General features: G+C 51.7%; 8 protein-coding genes across 10 annotated transcripts; 2 read left to right on the top strand and 6 right to left on the bottom strand.

Annotated features, from left to right (window-relative positions):
- Window positions 1-1011: 1011 nt before the first annotated feature.
- On the bottom strand, window positions 1012-2702 carry PV06_09350 (uncharacterized protein). The gene is made up of 3 exons (XM_016410788.1): window positions 2461-2702; window positions 2240-2399; window positions 1012-2181 (listed from the first exon to the last, which is right to left on the bottom strand). Exon 3 carries the CDS (start codon window positions 1505-1507, stop codon window positions 1136-1138), a length of 372 nt encoding a protein of 123 aa, XP_016258595.1. The 5' UTR covers window positions 1508-2181; window positions 2240-2399; window positions 2461-2702; the 3' UTR covers window positions 1012-1135.
- Window positions 2703-3383: 681 nt separating this feature from the next.
- PV06_09349 (uncharacterized protein) lies at window positions 3384-4895 on the bottom strand (the record flags this gene model as incomplete). The annotated part of the gene is made up of 2 exons (XM_016410787.1): window positions 3384-4794; window positions 4858-4895. The coding sequence occupies 2 exons, from the start codon at window positions 4893-4895 to the stop codon at window positions 3384-3386; spliced, it is 1449 nt and encodes a 482-aa protein (XP_016258594.1).
- Window positions 4896-6555: 1660 nt separating this feature from the next.
- On the bottom strand, window positions 6556-9539 carry PV06_09348 (arginine-tRNA ligase). The gene is made up of 3 exons (XM_016410786.1): window positions 8840-9539; window positions 7198-8774; window positions 6556-7144 (listed from the first exon to the last, which is right to left on the bottom strand). Exons 1-3 carry the CDS (start codon window positions 9119-9121, stop codon window positions 6676-6678), a joined length of 2328 nt encoding a protein of 775 aa, XP_016258593.1. The 5' UTR covers window positions 9122-9539; the 3' UTR covers window positions 6556-6675.
- On the bottom strand, window positions 9518-11957 carry PV06_09347 (uncharacterized protein; the record flags this gene model as incomplete). The annotated part of the gene is made up of 7 exons (XM_016410785.1): window positions 9518-10044; window positions 10097-10210; window positions 10290-10610; window positions 10672-11133; window positions 11185-11317; window positions 11369-11445; window positions 11514-11957. The coding sequence occupies 7 exons, from the start codon at window positions 11955-11957 to the stop codon at window positions 9673-9675; spliced, it is 1923 nt and encodes a 640-aa protein (XP_016258592.1). The 3' UTR covers window positions 9518-9672.
- Window positions 11958-12807: 850 nt separating this feature from the next.
- Window positions 12808-14426, top strand: PV06_09346 (uncharacterized protein; the record flags this gene model as incomplete). The annotated part of the gene is made up of 1 exon (XM_016410784.1): window positions 12808-14426. The coding sequence occupies exon 1, from the start codon at window positions 12951-12953 to the stop codon at window positions 14424-14426; it is 1476 nt and encodes a 491-aa protein (XP_016258591.1). The 5' UTR covers window positions 12808-12950.
- A 269-nt stretch (window positions 14427-14695) lies between these two features.
- Window positions 14696-16412, bottom strand: PV06_09345 (uncharacterized protein). Its single transcript, XM_016410783.1, has 2 exons — window positions 15137-16412; window positions 14696-15043 (listed from the first exon to the last, which is right to left on the bottom strand). The coding sequence occupies exons 1-2, from the start codon at window positions 16191-16193 to the stop codon at window positions 14850-14852; spliced, it is 1251 nt and encodes a 416-aa protein (XP_016258590.1). The 5' UTR covers window positions 16194-16412; the 3' UTR covers window positions 14696-14849.
- Window positions 16413-17453: 1041 nt separating this feature from the next.
- PV06_09344 (formate dehydrogenase) lies at window positions 17454-20228 on the top strand. Of its 3 annotated transcripts, XM_016410782.1 has the most exons (6): window positions 17454-18115; window positions 18521-18603; window positions 18754-18780; window positions 18837-19012; window positions 19071-19615; window positions 19665-20228. In XM_016410782.1, the coding sequence occupies exons 2-6, from the start codon at window positions 18601-18603 to the stop codon at window positions 20009-20011; spliced, it is 1098 nt and encodes a 365-aa protein (XP_016258589.1). In that variant the 5' UTR covers window positions 17454-18115; window positions 18521-18600; the 3' UTR covers window positions 20012-20228. The 3 variants fall into 3 exon arrangements, with proteins under 3 accessions (XP_016258589.1, XP_016258588.1, XP_016258587.1); XM_016410781.1 differs by having other exon boundaries at window positions 18521-18780; XM_016410780.1 differs by having other exon boundaries at window positions 17454-18468; window positions 18521-18780.
- A 560-nt stretch (window positions 20229-20788) lies between these two features.
- Window positions 20789-23399, bottom strand: PV06_09343 (uncharacterized protein). The gene has a single exon (XM_016410779.1). It carries the CDS (start codon window positions 22822-22824, stop codon window positions 21031-21033), a length of 1794 nt encoding a protein of 597 aa, XP_016258586.1. The 5' UTR covers window positions 22825-23399; the 3' UTR covers window positions 20789-21030.
- Window positions 23400-23537: the final 138 nt, after the last annotated feature.

The following is a 23537-nucleotide window of genomic DNA, read 5'->3' as shown; positions in this document are numbered from 1 at the left end:
AAAACAAGAGATCTTCTAGCCATCAGGTACAGAATGCAATCCACAGATACGGGGCACAACAGATTGAGCCCTAAATCAATGACGAATTGTCCTCGAATTGCTATCTGCGAGGTTTCAGGGGATCTGAAGAGGTTGGGTAGAGCCCAACCTCCTCATGTCTTTCCAAATGTCCGTGTACACCTTGTGAAGTACCATAAATATGGGTGGCCACTTTGAGGCCTCAGTTCTCACTTTTCAATTGCATAATCACAAGGCAAAAATTAAGCCTTTGAATCGGGATGAAGACGTACCTGGACCCACCGCCTAGCCAGCTTCATGGACCCCCAGACCGGCAACCTCAGGCGCACCTCACGCGCTCCAAAGTCGCCGTACCAAATCGCACCTCTATTGAACGTCTTGACCATTTCCATCATGATTCTTCGAACATTGGCTTCGCTCCTCGTATTCCCATCGATATCATCGATCCTAGCAGCGCCGGTGTCCGCCAAATCCCTCCGACAAAAGGCAAAAGGAAAACGGTCTTCATTTGGTCCTGCGTGAGTATTCCCCCCCTCCCCCTCCCCCCGGCCAGTTTCCCTCGTCGGTGTTGATCGTGCTTGAAAGGCTGACTTTGTTCGAATTTTCCCCCCCGCCCTCAGTGTAAGGACGGGAAAAGCGCCATCAACATCAAAGCTGAATCGTGTCCACGGTGTGGGCACGCCAGGTGCAACAACTGCAAATTACAAAAGATCACGCAGTAGTTGGAGGAGAAGACGCCGTGACTCTGAGCTCTCAAGTACGCGTCGGAAGAAGAAAAGGAAGAAAGGAAGAAAGAAAGACAGAAGGAGACAATATTACGACATGTACTCCGTATATATGGCGCTTGTGTATTATTTCTTACAAGGATTAATACCCTTCTTTTTAGAGAACGTCGGGACGAGAGATAAATTTAGGTGGTTGAGAATTTTGAATGACGATTTTCAAAAGACAATCTATTTTTCGACCTTTCCAGTTGATGGGCGCCCAATAGAGCCTATATTTGGCCATCTGGCATCTAAAGGGACATTCGAGTCTAAATATTCTAGACTTTTCGCTGTGAAAGTATCCAAAAGCCACAAGATAACATGTTTTCAGTCTGGACTCTGTTAAGCGCCCTTTAATTGGAAGGTCGAATTGTTGGAAGCCTAACTAGACTGGGTTGAATATGGTCTGTTGTGCGTAATATCCATTGCCGACACCACGGCCAACCACCCTTAGACATCCCCCAGGAAGATGAAACAACGCGAGAAGCCTCGTGACTCTTTGTCGAAGCTGGGTTAACAGTCATGTATACCCACATCTTGGATGGAACACACAAGATGGGAGAATCGCCGAGGAAGGAAGTTGAAGAGTTCGTAGGGAAGAAAGATTGGACAGCCCGCATGGTCAGCCTAGAGTAGAGCCCTTCCTGGCCACGACAACGCACAGGAGGAGTGGTCGGCACGAGAACAGCTCTCAACCTAGGTGCCATACCAGTCAGCATGTTCATCGTCCAAGGTACAGAGTATGTGGCCAGGGCCTGTATACGGCTCAAGTAGACTCATTCCACGACATGAGCATCCTCGTCTTCTTAGACACATTGATAATTCAGGACGCCCTACAATCCACGGCTCAGGACACCTCGGGCGATCGGCCGAAAAAGGCTCCCCTCGGAATCTCATCGCCTTCTGACTTGGACTATAATTCACCAGGAGTTCAGCCGTACATCTCATCATCCACGAGCACGGGCACGGGACCGCAGACTTTTCCAGACCAGACCGGATGCTAGACAGGAGATGTGTGTGTTTTTGAATCACTTTTTGGGTGCTCTTCGTCCCCCCTTCGAATACTTTGACGGCCACTGATGTTTAGGCTGATGTTTTTGCAACCCGTGTATCCTTGTGAAAGGTGACGTTCCATCGCGAGTAGTCAACTTTTGTACAGGTAGGATGAGAATGAAACGATAGGACGAGGAAGTTCTTGTACTGAGTACTAACGACCATACCTGGTCTCTGGTGAAAGCCAATTTCAAGGACTAGCTGGAAGGGGCTACTCCGTCCTCCGTATCCATGGGTGTCGACGAGAGCTTCTCTCCGCTAAGCCAGGTCTAATAACGGCCGGCCGCTTCGACCTCCGGGTCATGAGGCTCCCATTGATCCTAAGTACTTACTACTAGGTACTTGGCTCCGATGTTTAGAGGGCTTGCCTAACACAGGGGGGACTTCTGGGAATGTTTCCTTACTGGATCGACATAACGGATTCCGTACAACACCAACAGCTCCAATAACTCGAATCATTTGAATCCTCCGAACGAGGTCACGCAGACGCTGTGCTTTGGAACGAAGATTACCGAGATCATGTTATGGGTCACCCTTCAGGGACGTTCCCGGCAAGCCCTCGAACTCCACTGTTGTCAAGACCGTGTATGGCAGTTGGGAAGGGTGGCATCATGAGCATAAATACCTGACCTTCCCAAGTGCGAGACTCCGAACAATTGAAGTTGTTGACCCTTTTCGAGTAGTGCGCTGGTGACGCTGCGAGTCACATAGCCATCAAATCCAACACTCGATCGCCCTGGACCCTTCGTTCCCCGTCTCCTCGATTAACGCTGTCTCGCTGGCCGACTCTTGGGTCAGTATGCGCCCACCACGACAGGGTCTCGAGGCGTTGATTCGTGTGCAGTTGGATAACACTGACAGTACTCGCTCAAGGCCGCCTTCAAAGAGCCGGAACAAGGCAGTGTTCATATGGGGTTGTGTCAGTATTATACACCGTCTCGTGTCTGGAGGGTCTTCATCGTACCTAGAGAGCTGACCGTTACCCGTCGATGTGCTTTAGTGTAAAGACGGGAAGAGGGCTATCAACATCAAAGCTGAGAACTGCCCTCGTTGTGGATACGCTCGGTGTAACAATTGCAAGCTGCAGAAAATCACTCAGTAGCTATCGCTATGCATTGAGAGCCCTGCAAGTCTACGCATCGCGAACCACAACGATTTTATGGCAGCCACGACCTTCTACAGGTTTCCTTTGAACAAAACTTTCCCGATGATCAACCGACCGACCTTGTTACTAGAAAGGAACAAAACTCGACTCTCTCCGACATCGAACACGAATGGAGATTTACAAAGGCACACACATCCTTCTTTCATACGTTATCTTTCAAAGGCGAATCGATGGTTCTTGCTTTCGCACGCTGTTTGTCCTCTTCGAAATTCAGCATTGCGTTTTGGCGAATTTTAATATAGATGGGATGAAATGATGAGAAGCGTTCTGAACGATATTGTTTTGCAGTTATCCGGAAGAGAAGCTACACCAGAATCAATACCAAACGCCATCTCCATAGACCATCCATCAAGTCAAACCACTCGACTTTCCCATCGACCAAGCTATCTTGCCTGACTAATACTACTTCCCCGGTTCTTCTTCTTCTTTTTCTTCTTTCCAGATGACTCATTAGCCGTCTCGACCGCAGGAGACTGAATACCTTTGTCTCCCACTGTGTCCCCATTCTCTACGACAGCGGCCTCCACAGCCACTGGTGTATCTACTTCTTCAATCACCGATTCCGGAACAGCAGCTCCTGTCAAGTCCTTGACCAGAGGGTGAGAGATGATGCTTCCGTTCGACTCCGACGTTGTCACAGCACTGGTTTCAGATGGTGCCATGGCATTGACTTCGGATACAGCGACTTCGTTGGTATCTGATGGCGGAACACCGTTCATCTCCGACATGGGATCCTCGTCATCTACCCAGCTGAACTGGCGTTCGGCGGCAACCATTTCTGGTTCCGGTGCCGGATCTACCGCTGCAGGATCGACTGGCTCATCTGAGAAGACGGGTACCGGTGTTGGTTCACGGTCTGGTTCCTCATAAGCAGGTGCGGGTTCCTCTTTGAGTTCGGCAAGATGCTCGACGAGGTGGTCGGCGTACGCAACCTCTGATGCTTCCTCGTAGGCAAATGCTGGCTCTTCTTCGATTGGTTCGAGGCCTGTCTCCGGCTCCGGCTCTGGCGGTGCTGCTGCTTCTTCGGCAGTGTAGTAAGTCTTGTCGCTACTCTCGGCGGTTTCCACCGGCTCCTCTAATGGCATCTCTTCTTCCGCATGGGCCGGTTCAGCCAAGGCCTCTTGCTCGAAGTTGGGGTAGCATTCATCCTGTGCGTACCGACACCCATCACAAGACGCCAGGGTCACATTCTGAGCTCCCATGTCCTCGTGGTCGTGGAAACGACAGACATTCGAAAGGTAAGCTTGTTTTGTCCACTCTGAGGAAGTTGCCTGGATGAAGTCGAGCGCAAAGTGCCCGTGTTTCAGAATCACGGCCGCCCATTCTTCTCGCGTGGGCTCTTCTGGATCGGTCGTGATCGATCTCGGCAGTTGACCCAGTGCCGTGCGGATGACCTCACGCAGGGGCCTGCCTACCGGTACGGCCTCGTAGATCTCGTCGACCATCGAAGCTCGCAGCTTCCACTCGCCACTTGCGAGGTGGCTACGAATCACATCGGTGACCTGGTTGCTCAACGCCGGAATTTCATACTTTGAGGCGAAAACGCCCAACTTCACCGCCTGGTCAAACGACGCACCCTCGTCGATGTGCGGCCGAGGAGACATGGTCCACATGTAAAAGTCTTTCATTATGTCAAGCGACGTATCATGAACCGGCATCCCCGAGACGTAACATGTCAAGGTCTCGCGGAACTTGCGCGAACGCCGCCGAAGAAGCTCTCCCGGCACAACGAACGTCTCGGTGTCCCCATCAAATGTGACCACCGATAGCGAGACACGCTCGCTCTGGCTCCATCTGGAATCGTGTCAGGGTATGGAAAAGGGACGACCTCACGACAAGACAAGAAGGGCAACTGACTGGATGAAGAGCCGACGATGTTGAGCGTCCATGGCCATGCTGAAAAGCGCCCACTTTTGGCTTCGGCACGCCCACAATCTCAAGTCATCTGCGACGAGAGCGAGATGCGATCTGAAAGAAAGAAGAGATGGGGGAAATGGAAGAAAAAAGGCTGCCAGGCGACTCACTTTTTGATACAAAGAAGGAGACGAAAAAATCTCGTGCTCGCTCGGTTGGGCTTTTGTCTGCAGAGCCGCACGAGCCCGACACTTTTGACTCGATGAATAAACTCACTCTGGGTGTAGAGTGGGAGCGTGGCACGACTTTAGTGGCCAGCGAGATCAATTGAAATGAGGCTGAGGTGCATGGGCGTTTGTCTTTTGAGGGCCGCCTATCCCCCCCTGGTGTTCAGGGCGTACTCTTACTCGGCCACGAAACTACCTACACGGGACGTCATGTCTTTTGACATCATGATGTGATGCAGCGAATCGATGAGGTGCCTAAAAAGATGCATCTTTGATGATAATGCAGGTGATGGTGCCCAAGTGTGACCCGGGGTTGGTCTATTCTTCATTTTGCTGCAAAGTCAGGCCGAGGCGGCGGTTGTTCACTCATTCCTAGGCGCCACAAAAATTGTTACAGTAGTCCCGTTTTTTCGCACTCGTCATTTCAGGCTACTTAATCATTGCTACTCTGTAAAATAAAAAGCCCAAGGTTGGTTGGGCTACTCGTCAACTTGGAAGGACCAAAAAAAAGAAGACAACCATGTCTGGCCGACTGGTGCTCGTGGTGGTGGGAGGGTTTCATTCACCACCACCACCACCACCACCACCATCCATGTCCAAAACCAAAACCAAAACCAAAAGTTAAGCGAGAAAAAAAATCACCCCGTACTCTAGGGTTGTGCAGACGGTGTCGGTACAAAAGCAAAAGCGAAGCAACCCCCGATGGAGAGCCAGTCTTGTCTTGGTTTGCTGTACAGATGCCCAACGTGAAGCGACCAATGTCCTCATCAGCCCCGCGGGACTCTGACTGACCGCTAGGCACATTTTGCCGTTACCTTTTCCCGCATTTCCACCCCCCCCCCTCTTTCACTCCCGCCTTGCATTACAGCCGCAGGCAGTGTCGAGAAGGGGCCCTCGAAACAGACGCAGCGTGTTTTGACTCGGACACGTGTACATTCCACCGGTGTGCGAGCACCAACTTGACGCATCACACCTTTGGTAGTATTGGCCGATATATGCCCCTGGAAAGGATAAACGAAGCCCAACGCTTACGAGGCCGAATTAGAGAAGCACAAGCAGACAAGAAAAAAAAGGCAACCATTTCTTCCCCCTTGTAGTCCGTCCTTTGCTTGCTGCTGCTGCTGCTGCTGCTGCTGCTGCTGCTGCGTTGGCACGGCAAAGCACTGCAGAAGGCCGTTCTGTCTAGACTGTAGACGCTCACAAAGGCTTTGGAAGCTTTGGTGGAAAGGAAAACGCAAAGGAAACCCCCACGATACCAACACGCTGTAATCAAATGGAGAGCTGTTGCCTTGCGCTATCATCAAACAACCAGTATGATGATCAGTATGAAGTATGTCTTCGCTTAATCAAAGGTCCTCGTGCGGGATGGAGGTTGGGATCCGGGGTCAAGCGCACTTGGGATTGAATCGATTGAGGATTCTGCCCAAAAAATGGGAATAAATTTGAATGAATGGAGTAGAGTAGATCAAATGACATTCAGAAACAAATCACGACATGCTGATGGTACATCATGAACCTGGATCATTGCAAAGCCCAGAACCAAACTCTCCTCTTGAAACAAAACATTCCAGCGGGAAACAACGCTTCTGGCAATCTAATCATCAATGTTCGGCTCAACTTGGGCATGATTCTCATCATGATCAGCCTCCACAGTTTGATCCTTTTGAGCTTCTTCAATTTGCTCCGTCTGTTCGATGTGAATGACCTGATCTGATCGATCAGTCTCCTCGGCGTTTTCAATTTGTCCAGTCTGCTCTGTTGGCTCAATCTGCTCAGTTGGCTCAATCTGCTCAGTCTGCCTGATTGGCTCACTTGCTTTCGCTTCTTCGCTCTGCTCCTCTTGATCGACGTGATCCGAATCTTCAGTCGGCTCAGTAACCGGGGCTTCTGCTGACTCAACAGCACTGCCCACCTGGCCTTGCTCTGGCTGATTACTCACTACACCATCGTTGAGAGATTGTGCTGGCTCGTCATGAATGTTGGTAACGTCGTACTCTGGGACGAAACTGTCCTGCTCATTGGATTCGCCATGTCCGATCGGCTGAATAATTCCTGCTTGTCCACTAGTGAACAATGGGTCAGTGGTAAGACTGTATTCAGGGGAAGAGGGCCTTACATTCGCAGTGGCACCATTCCAAGCATTGCCATTCCGTTACTCAACGTCTGACGGATACATTCGAAGAATGCAAGTTTGGCCATGTTTTGGGTTGAACTCTCGCCGGCTTTGTCCTTCTTCTTGTTAAAGATGGTGGAGATAACGTCAGTCAATCGGTACAGATAATTTAGAATGGCAGAGGATTCTAGATTCTTGATCGACGTCTTGACCATGCCTGGGAAATGGATGAGTACTCGCAAGACATCAAAGTACTCTTCGTCTTCGAACATTGTGTAGTCTGCACTTTCGAGTTCTGCACGATCGATAGTCACGCCTTGAAGTCGGCGGTCAATTTGTGTGAACCAATAGTGAAGACTCAAGCCAGAATGACTGTCTAGGTCTCCCATTTTGTGAGGATCGTAGTTGAACGTGGCGCCGCGGCGGATGGATAGTTCTTGTGCCATCAAACCTATCGCAGTAAGATGGCCAGAGATGCTGGCATCGGTATCATTGCGGAGTTCGCCGAAGTCTTCAGGGTTTGCTGCCAAAAAGTCGTCCACTGTACTTTGACATTGGTCGATAATGTCTTTCAATTGCAACCCTTTGCTGTCTTCATGTCTCGAAATGCCGTGGAATTTCCCATAGTTGACATGCAGTAGTTTTGACGCCAGATCAGTATAACCCATAATCTCGAGAGCGGCAATGACCTCGCGAAAGTGTGAGTCTTGTTTCAATGTCACCACGTAGATCATCTTGCCGAAGGAAAGCAGGTTGAATCGCTCCACCGCCGCAGCGATATCTCTCAAGAGATATGAGGTCGTGCCGTCGCTATATCGTCCAATTGAAGTCTTTAGGCCTCTAAGACCAAAGCTTTCGAAATCAATGATCCATGCTCCTTCGCTTTCACGGTATGCGTTATGGTCTCGAAGGGCGCTTTCAACTTCAGCGATGGTTTCATGTCGAACCATGGATTCTCCCGAGTATTCGTCGAATGTGATGTTCAGTCTGGCATACTGCTCTGCGTATTGTTGTACGCAGGCATCGCGGAATCTGCGACACAGCTGAACAGCATCTTGGTCCCCGTCCTCCATTCGTCTGAAGAAAGCTTCCTTTTCCGCCGCGATCGCGCCTTTTTCGTCATCCTCCGCAGTCCGGACAAGCGTATCAATCTGTGAGAAGACATCCACAAGATGTTTCAGTGGATCTGCCTCGAAAAGCTCCTCCGACCCAAATCTCTCCCAGCCAGCGGCCAGCAGACCGATGTTTCGGCCCCAGTCACCCAGAAAATTCATCTTATGTACGTCCCAGCCAAGTGATTGGTACAATGACGAGATGTAAGTCCCGATAATGGTACTTCTCAAGTAATTGCCATCAAACTCCTTACCAAGGTTTGGAGAGGAGAAGTCTACAACGAGCTTCTTCACTGAATCGCTGGGCGACTCGACATCGGCATTCTCGTCAATAGGAACCCTCCCATACAAATTTCCCCGGTCAAGAATGTAGGAGATGAGGATCCGTGCTAACGTGATTGGCGCAAAAAGAAAGCGTAGCTGGATTCCATCTGGGATAGGGTTTGCAAATAGAGACAATGGTGGAAACTGCTCAGGTAATGTATTAGTCAAGGACGCTCGAGCTTGAGGGTGGGCTGTTCAGGGTGCCGTACTCTTTGTTTGAGGTCTGCGGCAGGGTTTTGACTGTCAATATCTTCCAGTCGAAGACGAGGGAGAACGACCACAAGGTCCCAATCCTCGACTGGCCATTGAATGGAATCGAGGGCGACTTGAGCATCGCAGCCAGTGATACCAACCAGGGTCTCGGCCAGACGAGTAATGTAGATATCGATCGGATTGTGTTGGATATCTGCTAAGGGGAATAGTGGAGGGGAGGCTTCTGATTCTATCGCTTCAAGTGCAGCTGAAAGACCATCGCTTGCGGCCGTCGCCATTGTGGTCACTGCAGCGAGGTCAAGAGCAAAGAGGCTCTAGGGACATTCTCGCAATTAGCGGGCAAACATGCGTGAAATAGTATTTGTCGTATATGAGCGTTGGTTTCTGTCGCCTCAGATTGAATGTTAGCCAATCACAAGGCTGCTTCTGATATCACTCGTTGGGCACCAATAAGGCAACTCAACGTGCAGGCTGCTGTGTTGTCCAGGACCCTGGCCTTGATTCATTCCTGTAGAGGCACCACTAACACACCAAATATTATCCGAGGCCACAATTGGGTTGTTGGGCGCTCTGCCAGCTGGCGCTGGATGTCTGGATCCTTGTGCCGTTCTCATCTCTGGGTGCACTTTCTGGACCAAGCAGCGTGTAATTGCTGCCATCTCTTGTGATGTGCTGATTCGAAGAGCGCATGCTCTCAAGCACCTGATGCTCCTCCCAAAACGCCGTAGCACAACATACTGGAATGGGCCAGCGTTTTGAAATTGGTCACTACTTTTGGGGAGATCCGCAGAGTCGGCATTCATATTTTTGGTTCTCGTCCTGGGAGCTTCTACCGACCACTGGGTGCGGGGTTTCCAAAGGCCGGTGTGCCCATTTGCTGAGGTCGTTCGCTGGCGGGCTCCCGTGTTGGTAGTTCTGTGTCGGCATTTTCGGCATCCCTGCGAAACCGCGCAAACCGTCTGGGCAATTTTAGTGGTAGGATCATTCGGGGGAGCTGTGAGCAATACAAGGATAACCGAGTAGCAATATCGGAGCACCGCTTTGAACAGGAGCCTCTGTAATTTTCGAAATGGTAGATAGCCAAACATAAGATGCCGATGACAATCAAAGCGACCAGGAAGGATTCCCAGACTAGGGGAAAAGGTAATACTGGAGGCTGCATCGAGAAGATTGCGGAAGCCAAGGCAAGGGGAAAGCTGAACTTTTCAGCTCCTCAGCATTTCGTAATCGAACGGTTGGGAGATTCTACTTACCACCATCGTGAGCGACATCTTCTTGGTGACCTCTGCAAGCTGATGGCTCGTTTCTGCCAACTTGCGTTGTTGAGCCCCCACGTCCATGTCATGCCGTGTGTGTTTGCAACGCAGCTATACGTAGCATACCGTTAGTAAATGTTTCACCAGATAACCCGGAAATGTTAGGCAAGTACGTGACGGGGATATTTACTTGTGTCTCCCTGTTCTTCCATTTGGAGGCTAAAGAGTTCATTTGTTTCTCGAGGCAGGTCAACTGATAGAAGTTGGCCTGTAGGGCATTGAAGGATTGGCATGTACGATCTTCTGGATTCATGTTCTGGAAGATCGGTTTAAAGCGAGTGAAATTGTCCCAGGCGCTCAATGTTGCTTTCAACTTGTCGTGTGAATCAGACAAGACGGGCCAGGTATTCTCAATCCATGTGAGTTCTGCCCGAATCTTGTCGGCGTGTTGCTCTGTCGTCTCCTCGGTGGTGTGAGTGCCAATCTGATCGCAAAGGTCGTTTTCCGGATCCTTGTGACATATCAGTGACGCTCCAAAGTTCCCCGGGTCAGAGAAATGCTGAATAGCTCACATGTGAATCCCGGATGCTCTTTCCCAGTTTCTTGACAACGACTTTCCACTCTTGCATGATTGGTTTGAGGCGAGCATTGAACACTCTTAAAAAAAAGTCCCGGGCTTGATGGGTGGTTTGGATCCTGTCAGCAAGTCCATACATGACTGGATTTGTGTGTAACCCATTCCCAAAATCTTCGTTATACTTATAAGCACCTTCCCCATCGTCGCCGTCAAAATAAGTGTCAACAAAGCAGTATCCCACGTACGTCCACTCATCTATGCCAGCAAGCACAAATGAGATCTGGCCTTCGTAAAGATATGCATTTCCAGACTTGCCATTCAGCATAGAGACGTTTCTGAATTTCCTGAGTGGGCGACCACTGGTGTCGAGCCGAGCATCTTTGTTTGGCGCAGGGCTGCAGCGCCATGCATAGTATGGTAAGTGGAGAGAAAACTCGAACACTGGCCAGCCCCTGGTCTACGCCTCGGATCAGTATGCAACGGCCGGGGCTTCTGACGCAGAACTTACTGTCATAGTCACCTCCATGCTAGGATCAAAGTCCAGATACTTCAAAAACGTGTTTCGTAAGGCACCAACCTGGTAATATGATGCCGTACCTGCAAGTGCATGGACGTCCCATTTGTCCGGATCGTTGATGAAACTGCTGCATTGTTAGCGGTTGATATTCGTGAGGTGGAAGGGGAATGCAAACATTAGACGACGCTCTATGTCGAGATCCGGGTCTCGCTGGATGGCTGAATTGGACCTAGCGGCGGCGGATAAAAACCTCTATATTATCACAAGAATATAAGCAATCGGTCCCCCACTTTTCCGCTCCCTTTTACACTTTTACTTACTGGCTTGATCAACTTATGATACAAATCGTGGGCTGTGAGCCATTCCGGGCTCGCCTCGAACCGGTTGCGTGTCCCTTCAGCAACCCATGCCTTGCGCAACAAGACTGGACCTCGCCATACTTTTGCTCGCAATAGTTCTAGACTGGCACCTGAGAAAAACTCTTCTATGTCTTCGTCGACCAACAAGGTATCGGGTAGCTCCTCATCTACCATGAATGCCTGGAGGGCGGTCCTTTTGGTTTCTCCTGATTGTTCTCCGGCACCCTCATCGGCGTCCAGATCCTGCCACAGTGCATCGCGTACATCGATCCACGGAATGTTCTCATCATCGCAGATGCCATTGATTGGCCGGCGAGTCGAGAACTCAGGCCGCCAAGTAATGGTATCGTTCAATGCTTGATCTTCAGAAACTCCCGCTGTTCTTTCGTCCTTGCACTCTGTCATGATTAATTATTATCGGGCAAAACAAGATGTTCCCAAAGCAGGCGTGACAGAGGTTTCTTTGGCGGCTTGAGAGTTTCTCTTATATCACATCTTTGGGCAGCATACATTGTAAACTCGTGGCAAAGTCAACTCAGTCACGAAAGGTATGTTGCAAAGAGATCTTTTGTATCACGACATTCCAGCTGGAAATCGGTCAGCAATCAAGAGGAGGTATGTATATAGTCAACCATCCACAGCACTTCAAATTGGTGGTAATGCGCCCAAGTCCTTGAGGCAGCCAATGAATGCGCTATGCCAGCGAGACAGCCATGTGCAGAAGGTGTCGCCTTTTTGCTCGCCAAAGATGGTCGCCCTGCCGTCGCCTTGCCAGCGGTCTTCTTACGCCCGCTGTTCCTTCCCTTGGGCAGCAACATTGGGGGTCACTCTGATGATTGACCTGGATGGGTAACATAGGTCTTTACGAAAGGAGGCAAATGTCATCTTTGGTGGGGTAAGGAAACTACGCCCGAGCAAGAGGAAGTCGGAGTGTCAACGCTGGCTTGGTTGGGCAGTTGGGCTGAGGGTGAACTGCGCTGTCTCTGGATCTAGATCTGTATTGATCGTTCCCTTCATTTCGGAGAATAAATTGGGATGCGAACAGCCAACTCGGTCCATTGGAGCAGAATACGAAGTACCGAACGTCTGGGTAGAAAAGGCGCAAGGGGCCAATTTGGGGCCTACAGTAGAAGTCGCTGAACTAGCAAGCTAGTCCACTTTCGGACTGTCAATAAAGAAATGGCCGAGAAATGTCAAAACGCGCCCGCGTGAATGTTCCATGCATCAACGACCGCGACGATTGCCGGTGCACACATCATAATGTACGATACTTTCAATCAATAACAGTACTCGTACTCGAGATTTCTGTATTACACTGTATCTGCCTCGAATGTATATCACATCCTACTTCCTCCGTACGGCGACAATAACAACACCACCACCACCACCACCACCATCATGCCCGTCGATGAAACAGTCCTCGATCCTCCCGTCACGCCCGCGCCGGTTTTCGCCTACCGCGCATTGAGGGGTGTGTTCTTTGGATCTCCAGATTCCTCGCCCGAGCATGTTCACAACAATGACAACAAAGAGAACTTGACGCCGGTACTCTCGCCGTCACCCTCGAAGCGGAAACTCGTCCTGGACGGCGCAGGAAGTGACGCGCTGCACTTGACACCATCCACCAAGCGGGCCAAGAGGGACGGCGGCGGCGCGATACTATCGCCTACGAAGGGGATACTGAGGACGCCAGGCCTAGCGACCCCGAGGGCGAAAGCATTGAGAGATGTCAATGTCAAGTTCAAGAGTGTTAGTCCGGAGGAGGTTTCGCAACGTCGCAACAACAACAGATTAAAAACTGAAGCTCCTCGGCAAGTCGGCGCCGAAAAGGAAGACAAACAGGCGGCATCGGTGAAGGACAAGAAGACGACAATTCCAAAGTACGAAGGTGTGTCTACGGGCACGAAAAGTGCCGCAGGAAACGACCAAGCGACGGCCGTGTCCGCATTCACCCCCTGCGCGATCGAAGCGTACATCGCACAGACGGAGAAGGAGATGAAGAAACTCGTCAAGTACGGGCAGAAGATGAGGGAGTATGCGCGCAAGAAAGACGCCGAAAACCTAGAGTTGAAAGGCATGATCGAGGTATTGAAGGGAGAGAATGAAAGGTTGAGGACTGCGCAGGTGGGAACGAGTCAAACGCAGACGGAAAGCAAACAAATACATGGATTCGAGTCCGACACAAATGGACATGGAGGTCAAAACGTCGAAGAGGTCACAGATAAGGGAGACTACGGGTACGTGCGAGAGGAAGTCGGTCGCGTCGAGGCCAGAAGCCAGAGTTGGCGCTCACCCAGTCAGAGTCTTGCGCATCGAAGGAAAGACGAGACGTCGCGAACGATTGCGGCTACAAGCACGAAATCGCAAACCACAGCACCTGAATTATCCAGGACGAAAAGACATCAAGGCCTGGATCCGCCGACACTGTCCAACAGATCTCGAAAGCCGTCAGTTTTACTGCCCGACCCGATAAAGATGGAAATGGTCAGTGAAGACCGAGCACTACCTCTGAGGTCTACTTTTGGTTCTGTCGCGATCAGAGACACGAGCGGTACCTTTGACAGGGAAATAGGTGCTACCGGTAGCACACGTCTCGCACCTGATCGTCTCGCGGCGGCTCGTGAGCGATTGAGACGACGCGCCGAGGCAAGAAAAGCAAGTGCTGTCGAGATGCATGCAACCTCAACAAGTGCTCACGGTCATCAAAGAAAGCATTCCATCAGCCACGGGCAAAGAGAGGGCACCTTGATCGATATCGACGAGACCGACGACGACGACGACGACAAAGGACCCGAAGGACTGAAACGTTTGACGGGTTCAGGTCCTCGACGTGAAAGTCGTGAACAGAGTCTGGTGGATTGGGTCAATTTGTGAGCAGCAGTGACTTTGACCTTTTGACCATTTGGCTTTGCGAGGGCGAAGAAGGGGGGGGCGGGAGAGACCTTGTACAGAGAGTATCACTTGGGTACCTAGGTCGTGCACTGAACTGGGGCAAAGTTGGATGATCCCCCATGCCATAGGTCGCTAGCGACGATATACATGTTTTGTTGGTGGATGGGGATCGCATGAGATATTGCTTTCTTTTTTCAAAAACAGGATGACAGAACTAGAAGATGAAGAATGAAGAGAAGCAACCGTCGACCCTGTCATACTATAAAGAGTAGAGCCTGAAGTTGCATGTGTGCCATGGACATCATCTGAAATATTGGGTAACCACGAGAAAACAGACCGTAAACAGGTTACTTGATTGATCACACACATATATATTGATGTACGTATACATGTGCTCTGTCGGTACTAGCCCAAAGATTCCTCGAGTGGCGTCTCCTCGGTCTGCGTGCCCATGGCACGAGGAGGTGGCATGAACCGGGCCTGCGCTTGAGCTTCGGTCCGCTCATCCTGGGCCTTTTGTAGAGCCTTGCGCTTCTTCTCTGCCTCTTCCCGTTCGCGAGTCTTGATGGACGAGTAATTCAGCCCGGAGATGATCATGACTGTGAGGTTGATGTCAGTACATCGAAAGGTTTTTTTGATCCAAAAACGAAAACAAAACAAAAATTCAAAAGGCATGTCAGGTTACAACTCACAAGCACAAAGTCCGATGGCCAGAGCCGCCCTGCGTGTCAACACCCACCTCAGACCCTCCACCTCGCTCTTCGCTTCACTGTTCAGCAGCACCGTGATTTCGTAGTTCAATTCCGAGATCCTCCCGTCGATTTTACGTTTATCCTCTTGCAGGTTCAGCTTCCGGTCATTGAAGAGACCCTTTAACTCTTCCTTGAGGTTCATGAGATCCTGCGTCACTTTTTGGTTGAGAATGTCGTACTCGTGCTGCAGTTGGGCCCGCTGGCTGCGCTGCGTCAGGGTCTCCGAGTGTCTGGTCGTCTGGAGCGTCGTCTTCATCTCCGAGCACGCGGCGCGGAAGAGGTACGACTCGTTCTCGATGTCGGACTTCGACACCAGCCCGTCCTTCGCCACGTCCAGGTTCATGGTCAGCATGAGGCGGATGGCCTTCATCAGTGTCGTGGCCTGTTCGACGGTGTAGGCGTTTTCGGCGGCGAGTTGCTGGACGAGGCCGTACGTGTCAAAGTAGTGCTCGTACGGAGGCGGCTCCAGGTGTGGGTGCCGGTGACCTTTGCCCTTGATCTCGGACGGCGAGGGTATAGACAGCACGACGTCGAGTTCTTTGTTCTCCAACTTGGCCTCGGTATCTGGCTTGATCTTCGGCCGTCCTGTGCTCACGGAAGCCTCGTCGATATAGTCGGACGTTGTGTTGGACTCTTGCGGTACGTCCTGTCCCGTGTCATCCTCCGTGTGATGATATTCGCGCGATGAGGAGGTCGCTGCCTTGTCTTCTGGCTGTTTCTGCTGTTCCTGCTTCGGTGACGAGGGTTCCTCAGGCTTGGACGCAGGGGAGGAAGGAGAGGGAGGAGGAGGCGGCGGCGGCGCGTTTTGACTGCCTGCGGCCGGCCCATATCGTTGCGGAATCGCATCTTGTTGGCGACGGGCAGTCGTATGCAAGCTGGATTTGCGCCTACACTTCGTGACAGGTGGAGAGCGAATTGAGTGGTGAGTTTTCGGTTCGCAGGCACGCACGGCTCGAAGGAAGTTGGGATATAGGAATGTAAGGCGTTGAGTCGCCATAATTTCGCTCGTTCAGCCGCGCTTCGTCGAAATGTTGGTGTTGCAGCTAAATCGCACACGACTTTTCGAAACGAACGGGTAGAGACTTGCAGTGCGCTATGTTTGCACAGCCATAGAGGGATTGGTCGTGGCCTGTAAGTTGCACAGAGAATACTTGCTTCTGGCGACCACAAGCAGGAATCCAGCGAAGCAAGTAAATGAAAAATTACAGCCTATTTGGGTATAGCTTGAAGTCGAAACAATTTGCCCTCCGAGAACGGTGGGTGGAGCGTGTTTTCCGCTCTCTTCACGCAGTACTCAAACACGAAATGATGGTATACATACCTGGTTTAAGAATTTTCCATATTGGTATACCATCCATCGTATCCTCAAAGCGATTCTTGCTAGGGGGAGAGGGGGGGTCTTGGGACGCAAGCATTGCCAGATTCACAGGGACACCAGGGTCGAGGTGGCTTCCAACTTCCAGTCAGTTGCCATACTGTTTCTACCTCAGGACCTCATACTCCTGAAGTCGACTATAATATTACCTCATTCTGAGTATGTGACGTGTACGGGATTCGATTGGGCAACTTATAAAGACTCGCCTACTTCAGACCTGGATGCTGTCATTGCGACAGGCCATCAAAATGCCTGCATCTTCAACCTTCGTGGCGATAAGTTGTTTGAAGTAGTCCTAAACGTTGCTTAAAGATATGTGCTCGGGTGTTATACCAACTCAATGCCTAGATGCTTGACCTGACAGCGTAGACAATGCCCAGCCGCACCATCTTAAAGCCCGAAGAAAGCTCCCTTTCAACACGCCTACGGGGTGATCCAAAAGCCATTAAAAGACACCAATTGAGGCCCAGACAAGAACCCAAGGCCTACCGTAGGGAGGTTCTCATCCGGACAAATTATTGCTCCCACATTAATCGTCCCGATCGGAAGAATGCGGCCTCCCCGAGATGTCTCTCACTTGCCTTGCACCCACTCGTTCGTTCACTTGGTTTGAGGCTCGTGGACGCAAATTCATCATACTCGCGAGGCTTCCGGTTAATCGTTTAGGCAGGGTAGAGGTACCTATGGAGATCTGGACAGACTCCGAGCTTCGCTATGCCCCCCACAAACTTGGTGCTAGATCCCCGGCCGAGTTTGAGCCTTTTCCTGCCCAAATAGTCAATTTGTTTACCCTGAACTCTGTGGGAGTATGGCGGGCTTTGAATTCATGCATCTAGACTTCATCCAAATGCCATAACGGAAGATTGTTTCAAAGGCTGATGAATTAGCCATGCTTTAAGCAGCATAGTTTTCCATGATACCATCCTCCTCCGAGCAATGACCGTCGATGTGTCACGGACGGAGTAAGAACGATTCCCACTTGTGTATGTGGTCTGGTCAAGGATAGGTAGAGAGAGGTTGCCGACAGAGAGTCGCGCCTTGGTCTGGCCTCTGCTAGAGCAGGTGACTATGGCAGAATCGAGGACTGCGAGGGCGAGGAAACAAGGGTATGTCTCGGAGGGACGAGTCAAAAGACTGGACATGACTGGGAAAACTCCACAGCCACCGCGGTGCTGGTGGAAGTGCCGTTCACAAGTTCAGCGCAAGAACTCGATCCGTGTTCATGCAAAGCCCGCGCGTGCATTGGAGTGGCAATGGCAAAACGAGTCGGATGGTGGGGCAGCAAGTCAATGGACAGATTGAAGAGGAGGTTTCGAGCTTGGTTCACCAGCTCCGCAGAGAAAAGAGGGGGAGCTTATGGAACAGCAGGCCACATTTGGGTGGTTCACGATGATGGACAGGGAAAAGATCGTGAGGGTTATAAGAGTTCGCGCTCGTCCGATGAATTTCTGACCTGTTGTTTTTTTATCTTCTCTACATATCAACGAGTTACAATACAAAGGGTGTTGTTCCAAGCAAGCCTCTTCTGCACCAAAACACAAAAGGTACGTACCCCTCCTGCCCCTCACGTTTGTTGTTGTCATCATTATCAGATTGTCGAGGGGCTGGATTGTATTACTTGTTCGGGAGGAGATTCTCCGAGGACTCGAAATACTGCTGGTTGACTTTGTCCCTAAGCACACGAGGGATGGAAAGGGCATGGAAAGCTCCCTGTGACCGCCATGTTTCTCTCCCTTCCCCTCATACTCGTTACACTTCTCCTGGTGCCAATTCTATCCCACCTCCATTCGTCGCTTGCCTCTGCCCTGACACCATTTCTCCTCCTTTCAGACCCCTGCTCTTGCACCCAGTTCCGCATCTTACAAGTCTCGACGTAAACTGACTAGCCTTCCCCCAGGTACCTCCCCTCCTGGCTCAAAGCTCTGCCGGAAGCATCTAACATCCAGAAGATACAAAACCAGCTACCTTTCCACCCAAAACATCCTCCTCAGACATATCTCATTTCACTTTGTGTGTTTGAAGCTTCAAAATGGTATTTGCCCGTGTTGCTGCTCGCTCGTTGCCGCGAGCATCGTCCCTCCTCTCCTCCACTTCCCCGCACTTCGCTCGTCGAGCTGCGGTGCCGTCCTTTCAACCATCGTCAATTGCCAGACGCACGCTAACAGCCACCGCTTCTCGCCAGGGCAAAGTTCTTTTGGTTCTTTACGATGTATGTCAAGACATCCTATCCTCAATCCCAGGTCATCATTGCTGACCACCTCACAGGGCCATGAGCACGCCAGAGACCAGCCTCAGCTCCTCGGTACCACAGAGAACGAACTAGGCATTCGAAAATGGCTTGAAGATCAAGGACACACTTTGGTCACCACCTCAGACAAGGAGGGAGAGGGCTCTACCTTCGACAAGGAATTGGTCGATGCCGAAGTCATCATCACTACTCCGTAAGAAGAGCTTTGGGTCTACATGGCAGGAGGCTGCCGCTGACTTTTTCTACTCCAGTTTCCACCCTGGTTACCTCACCGCTGAGCGTCTCGCCAAAGCTAAGAAGCTGAAGATTGCTATCACCGCTGGTATTGGCTCTGACCATGTCGACTTGAACGCCGCAAACACCACCAATGGCGGTATCACTGTTGCCGAAGTCACCGGCAGCAACGTCGTGTCCGTCGCCGAGCACGTCGTCATGACCATCCTCCTTCTAGTCCGCAACTTCGTTCCTGCTCACGAGCAAATCGAACGTGGTGACTGGAACGTCGCTGCCGTTGCAAAGAACGAGTATGATCTCGAGGGCAAGGTCGTCGGTACTGTTGCCGTTGGCCGTATTGGTGAGCGTGTGCTCCGCCGTCTCAAGCCTTTCGACTGCAAGGAACTCCTTTACTTCGACTACCAGCCACTTAAGCCCGAGGTTGAGAAGGAGATTGGATGCAGACGTGTCGAGGATCTCGAGGAGATGTTGGCTCAGTGTGATGTTGTCACCATCAACTGCCCTCTCCACGAGAAGACCCGAGGTCTCTTCAACAAGGACTTGATCTCCAAGATGAAGAAGGGTACGTTACAATGCTAATCTTAGTATTCCCCCATTCTAACGTCTCACAGGTGCCTGGCTCATCAACACCGCCCGTGGTGCCATCGTCGTCAAGGAGGATGTTGCCGAGGCCCTCAAGACTGGCCAACTCAACGGTTATGGTGGTGACGTCTGGTTCCCTCAGCCTGCACCAAAGGATCATCCTCTCAGAACTGCCAAGAACCCATGGGGTGGAGGCAACGGCATGGTTCCTCACATGTCCGGTACTTCGCTTGATGCCCAGAAGCGTTATGCTGCCGGCACCAAGGCTATCCTCGAGAGCTACTTCTCCGGCCGCGAGGACTACAGACCTGAGGATCTCATTGTCTACAAGGGAGACTATGCCACTAAGTCATACGGTCAGAGAAACAAGAAATAAGCGACTGGTTGTTGACCATGGTCTTGGCTGCCTCCCTTTGGCTATTTCAGCAGCATAAGTCTTGTTGATCCATTGAGTCTTCCTCAGGAGTCCAAGCTGGCGCGTATAGCTATCGGCACTGAAAGGCCAACGATATGTATGATGGGCATTTGAGGAGCCACTTTGTCGTATATATCACGAGTTTTATCATGAGAAAATGTAAAAAGTCTACAATTGATTGTTCTACTCTTTTTGCGCCCGTGTGATTGTTTTCTACCTAGGTACACCAAAGCCTGACTGCTAGTGACTCGCAGTACGACGCAGGTTTTCACATTAGACGTTGAAGGACCTAATCTGGTAAATCATCCCGAGCCGACTTGAGATTGCCATGCTTTGAGATGGGATCGGGAACACCAACCACTTGGCTACCTAGGTACCTACAAGTCGGCACAAGTAGTAATGCAGTACCTGGGGTACTTACCTAGGTACTTAGGTACGTAGGGAGGTTTCCGGTTGAATGATTAAGCGGGATCCTTCTTACACAAAAAACGGGAATGTATCGGTGGGAGGGGGGGGGGGGAGGGCAACTTATCTTTGACTGCGGGGCTCACCAAAGGACCGCGCAGGCACGATTATTACCTTTGGGAGTAATTCCGTACTTGTATACTACGTACCTCGAGGTACATACAGTTTTACCATGTTGGGAGCTTCGACTGAGGTTTGTCTAAATTCGAACAGATACATTTTTATGGTGGTGAAAAGAAGACATGGGAACCCATCTTGTGGATTAGAGAATCCCTCAGGGTTTATGATTTGGAATGTAAGAAAGAGAATCAAAAAGGATATTTATACCTAGGGTTGTTTTTGTCAGGGGGGTCCCTCGTCGCAACCTGTACAATCACTTTGTTGTCGCTCGAATACATACTGGACTGGCCTGGGCTTTGGGGGGTACAACAAAAATTTCCTTACTTCCCGGACATCTCCTTTGTCCTGCTATGTGATGGATCATCAAGTCTCGGCGTGTGTGTGTGTGAGTGAAGTCAAAATTTCAACACCACAATCTCCATGCGGTCATTCTGTCCGACCAGCCACCGCTCGTCGCCCGCGATCCTCCCCATGGCGCTGACTTCTGCGGCGAGCTGATCCTCCAACGTGACCCATTCGTCGACGGCGGCGGCGGCGGTGGTGGTGTCGGCGGCACCCGTCACCTTCAACCTGACGACCAGTCTGTTCTCGACGCTCTGGCCGGAGAAGCACGTCTCCACCAGGCTCATCCGGACGCCGGCGTCGGCGTCGACCACGTCCATGACGGGGAGGAACCAACGCTCGCTCTCCTCCACGTCGGCGCTCTCCATGCTGCAGTGGCCCCGGTAGGGCGGGAGGTTCCCGTCCCACTCCCGGTACAGCCGGGGGCCCTGCCCCTCGAACGGGAACGTGGTCGTCCTCGCGCACCACAGCCGCTCGGCCGGGTCGAAGTAGCCCTGCCCCGCGACGTTGACGTTCTCCCGCACCGTCAGGGACCTCGTGCCCGAGTCGACCCGGAGGGACATCAGCGCGATGCTGGCGTGCTGCCGGACGCCCACAAAGTCCATGTCGGTGAAGGAGAACCTCGACACGACGCGGGGGCCGTCGCGGCGGCGGTGGTGGTCGGGCGGGCGGAACCTGCCGGACGGGTCGGTCGACGGCCGGTAGGGCGACCGGCGGGAAATGTCCCACACCGACAGGGACTCGATCGGCAGCTCCTCGTCCCCCGTGTACATGCTCCGGTTCGGCTGCCAAAAGTACACGGCGTAGTGCGTCGAGTCGTGGGTGGAGAAGAACCGGTCGTGGTAGTTGGGCGGGAGGCCCAGGAAGTGCATCTTCCACTCGGACCGCCAGCACACCTCCCACGGCTCGTGGTCGTCGTCGCCGCCGCCGCCTCGGCGACGGACGTCGAAACAGTTTGCAAAGTGCCGGTTGACCTGTTCCATGGCGTTGAGGTTGTGAAAGGGGTCCTTCTCGGCCCACTCGATGATCAAGGTCCGGTCTTTGAGCCGGAGGTTGCGGATGATCTTGCCCTCGTTGCTAAAAGGCACGGGACACTGCCGCCCGGTGGACAGGTCCAAGAGGCTGAGCGTCTCGGGGAAGTACCCCTTGTCGCCGAGACACCGCGAGGAAGGGGCGTAGACCAAGAGTCCGTCGTCGTACGACCACATGGTCGGCCTGAACAGGTAAGGCTTGGCCCCGAGCTTGCTCAGGTGGATGGCGGCGGTCTCGTAGTACAGACGGCCTCCGGGTTGACTCTCGTGGTACTCCCACTGGCCGACGCTGTACCAGTCGCCGTGCTGTTCGAGGGGGGCCATGGGGTATCTGAGCACCTGCCTCGCCGTGCCCCTGGAGAGGTTCCTGTACCGCGTCGCGATCAAGAGGAGCAGCTCTTGCCACCCGAGAGAGGAGGGTCGGAAGGAAGAGTTGAAATTGAGTGCGCTCCTGGGTAGCGACCTGATCTCTCTCGTCCGCGGGTAATTCTGCAGCACGAGTCTGATGTATCCCTCTCTGCTGAAGGCGGAGCGCCACGAACTGCACACTCGCTGACAACTGACGAGGTCCCAAGCGGACAAGTCCCTCAGGACCAGCAAGAAGATGTCCTCTGACAGGTCCGCTATCGAGGTTGAAGATGTGGTGTTCTTGTCGAGGGCCGCGTGGATGCCGTCGTCGTTGTTGAACCTGCACACCAGCTCCTCGGAACACGGTGACATGGTCGTGGCAACTCCAGACAACCTGCAACTTTGCCAAGCCGACTCACAGTGTGTTTCTTTGCAGTTCCGACAGACACAGATCTCCAAGCAACGCATCGAGAAGCTCAAGAGTCCTGGTCATGATGTGATGTGATGTGTGTGTGTGTGTGTGTGTATTTTCCTTTGAGCAAAAGAGGGGGAGAAAGCGGGCAAAGCAAAACAAATCCAACTCGTATGCAAAGTAAGTTTCCTGATCAAGGTACGTCAGGTATGAATCGGGTTTCGTCTGGGGGAATTTGTTTTCCTCCCTCTCCTTCTCTCACTCCACACAAATGGATTGATCGATCATTCCGATGCCCGGTCAAACTTGTTAGACTTGTCAAGGCTATCCGCATCTCCGGCGAATGAACATAATTAAGCTTCCTTTCCAGGAATCCCTTATCAACGGCAGAACGAGCAGAGGGCGAAGGGAGCTTCAAACGTCCCCCGGTTGAGGAGCCATCGTGACCCACATGACCCAAATCCCCCGCCCAATAGAGGGGTTCTTGGTTGACTAAGCAGACTAATATATCTCGGCAGACTTGCTCTGTGTGCCCATTTCTAGTAGGCATCGACACGAGTGGAAGGAGATGCGAGGGGGAGAATGAAAGGCGAAGAAATGTGTATTAATATTGTAATACAGTATGTAGAGTCGATGCGGGGAACATGTCGTTACTCCGTCGCGTCCGTCTCTCACTTCTTATTACACGTACATTGATTACGGAGTATTGGGTATCCGTATTACTCGTAGGCATTTTTTTTTCTACTTCCAAGCCATGTAAGAAAGTCTT

This window comes from Exophiala oligosperma (assembly GCF_000835515.1).
Source record: "Exophiala oligosperma strain CBS 72588 unplaced genomic scaffold supercont1.10, whole genome shotgun sequence".
Classification (NCBI taxonomy): domain Eukaryota; kingdom Fungi; phylum Ascomycota; class Eurotiomycetes; order Chaetothyriales; family Herpotrichiellaceae; genus Exophiala; species Exophiala oligosperma.
This window is presented reverse-complemented; position numbering and strand designations above follow the sequence as displayed.

Coding starts and splice junctions, on each gene's coding strand:
- PV06_09350 (XM_016410788.1), bottom strand. CDS start 1,507: ATGAACATGCTGACTGGTATGGCACCTAGGTTGAGAGCTGTTCTCGTG.
- PV06_09348 (XM_016410786.1), bottom strand. CDS start 9,121: ATGGCGACGGCCGCAAGCGATGGTCTTTCAGCTGCACTTGAAGCGATA. Junction 8,775..8,839: donor CCGCAGACCTCAAACAAAGA/GTACGGCACCCT, acceptor TTACCTGAGCAG/TTTCCACCATTGTCTCTATT. Junction 7,145..7,197: donor GGAATGGTGCCACTGCGAAT/GTAAGGCCCTCT, acceptor ATTGTTCACTAG/TGGACAAGCAGGAATTATTC.
- PV06_09345 (XM_016410783.1), bottom strand. CDS start 16,193: ATGGCGACTCAACGCCTTACATTCCTATATCCCAACTTCCTTCGAGCC. Junction 15,044..15,136: donor GGCCATCGGACTTTGTGCTT/GTGAGTTGTAAC, acceptor TCAACCTCACAG/TCATGATCATCTCCGGGCTG.
- PV06_09344 (XM_016410781.1), top strand. CDS start 18,601: ATGGTATTTGCCCGTGTTGCTGCTCGCTCGTTGCCGCGAGCATCGTCC. Junction 19,013..19,070: donor GAAGTCATCATCACTACTCC/GTAAGAAGAGCT, acceptor TTTCTACTCCAG/TTTCCACCCTGGTTACCTCA. Junction 19,616..19,664: donor GATCTCCAAGATGAAGAAGG/GTACGTTACAAT, acceptor AACGTCTCACAG/GTGCCTGGCTCATCAACACC.
- PV06_09343 (XM_016410779.1), bottom strand. CDS start 22,824: ATGCGTTGCTTGGAGATCTGTGTCTGTCGGAACTGCAAAGAAACACAC.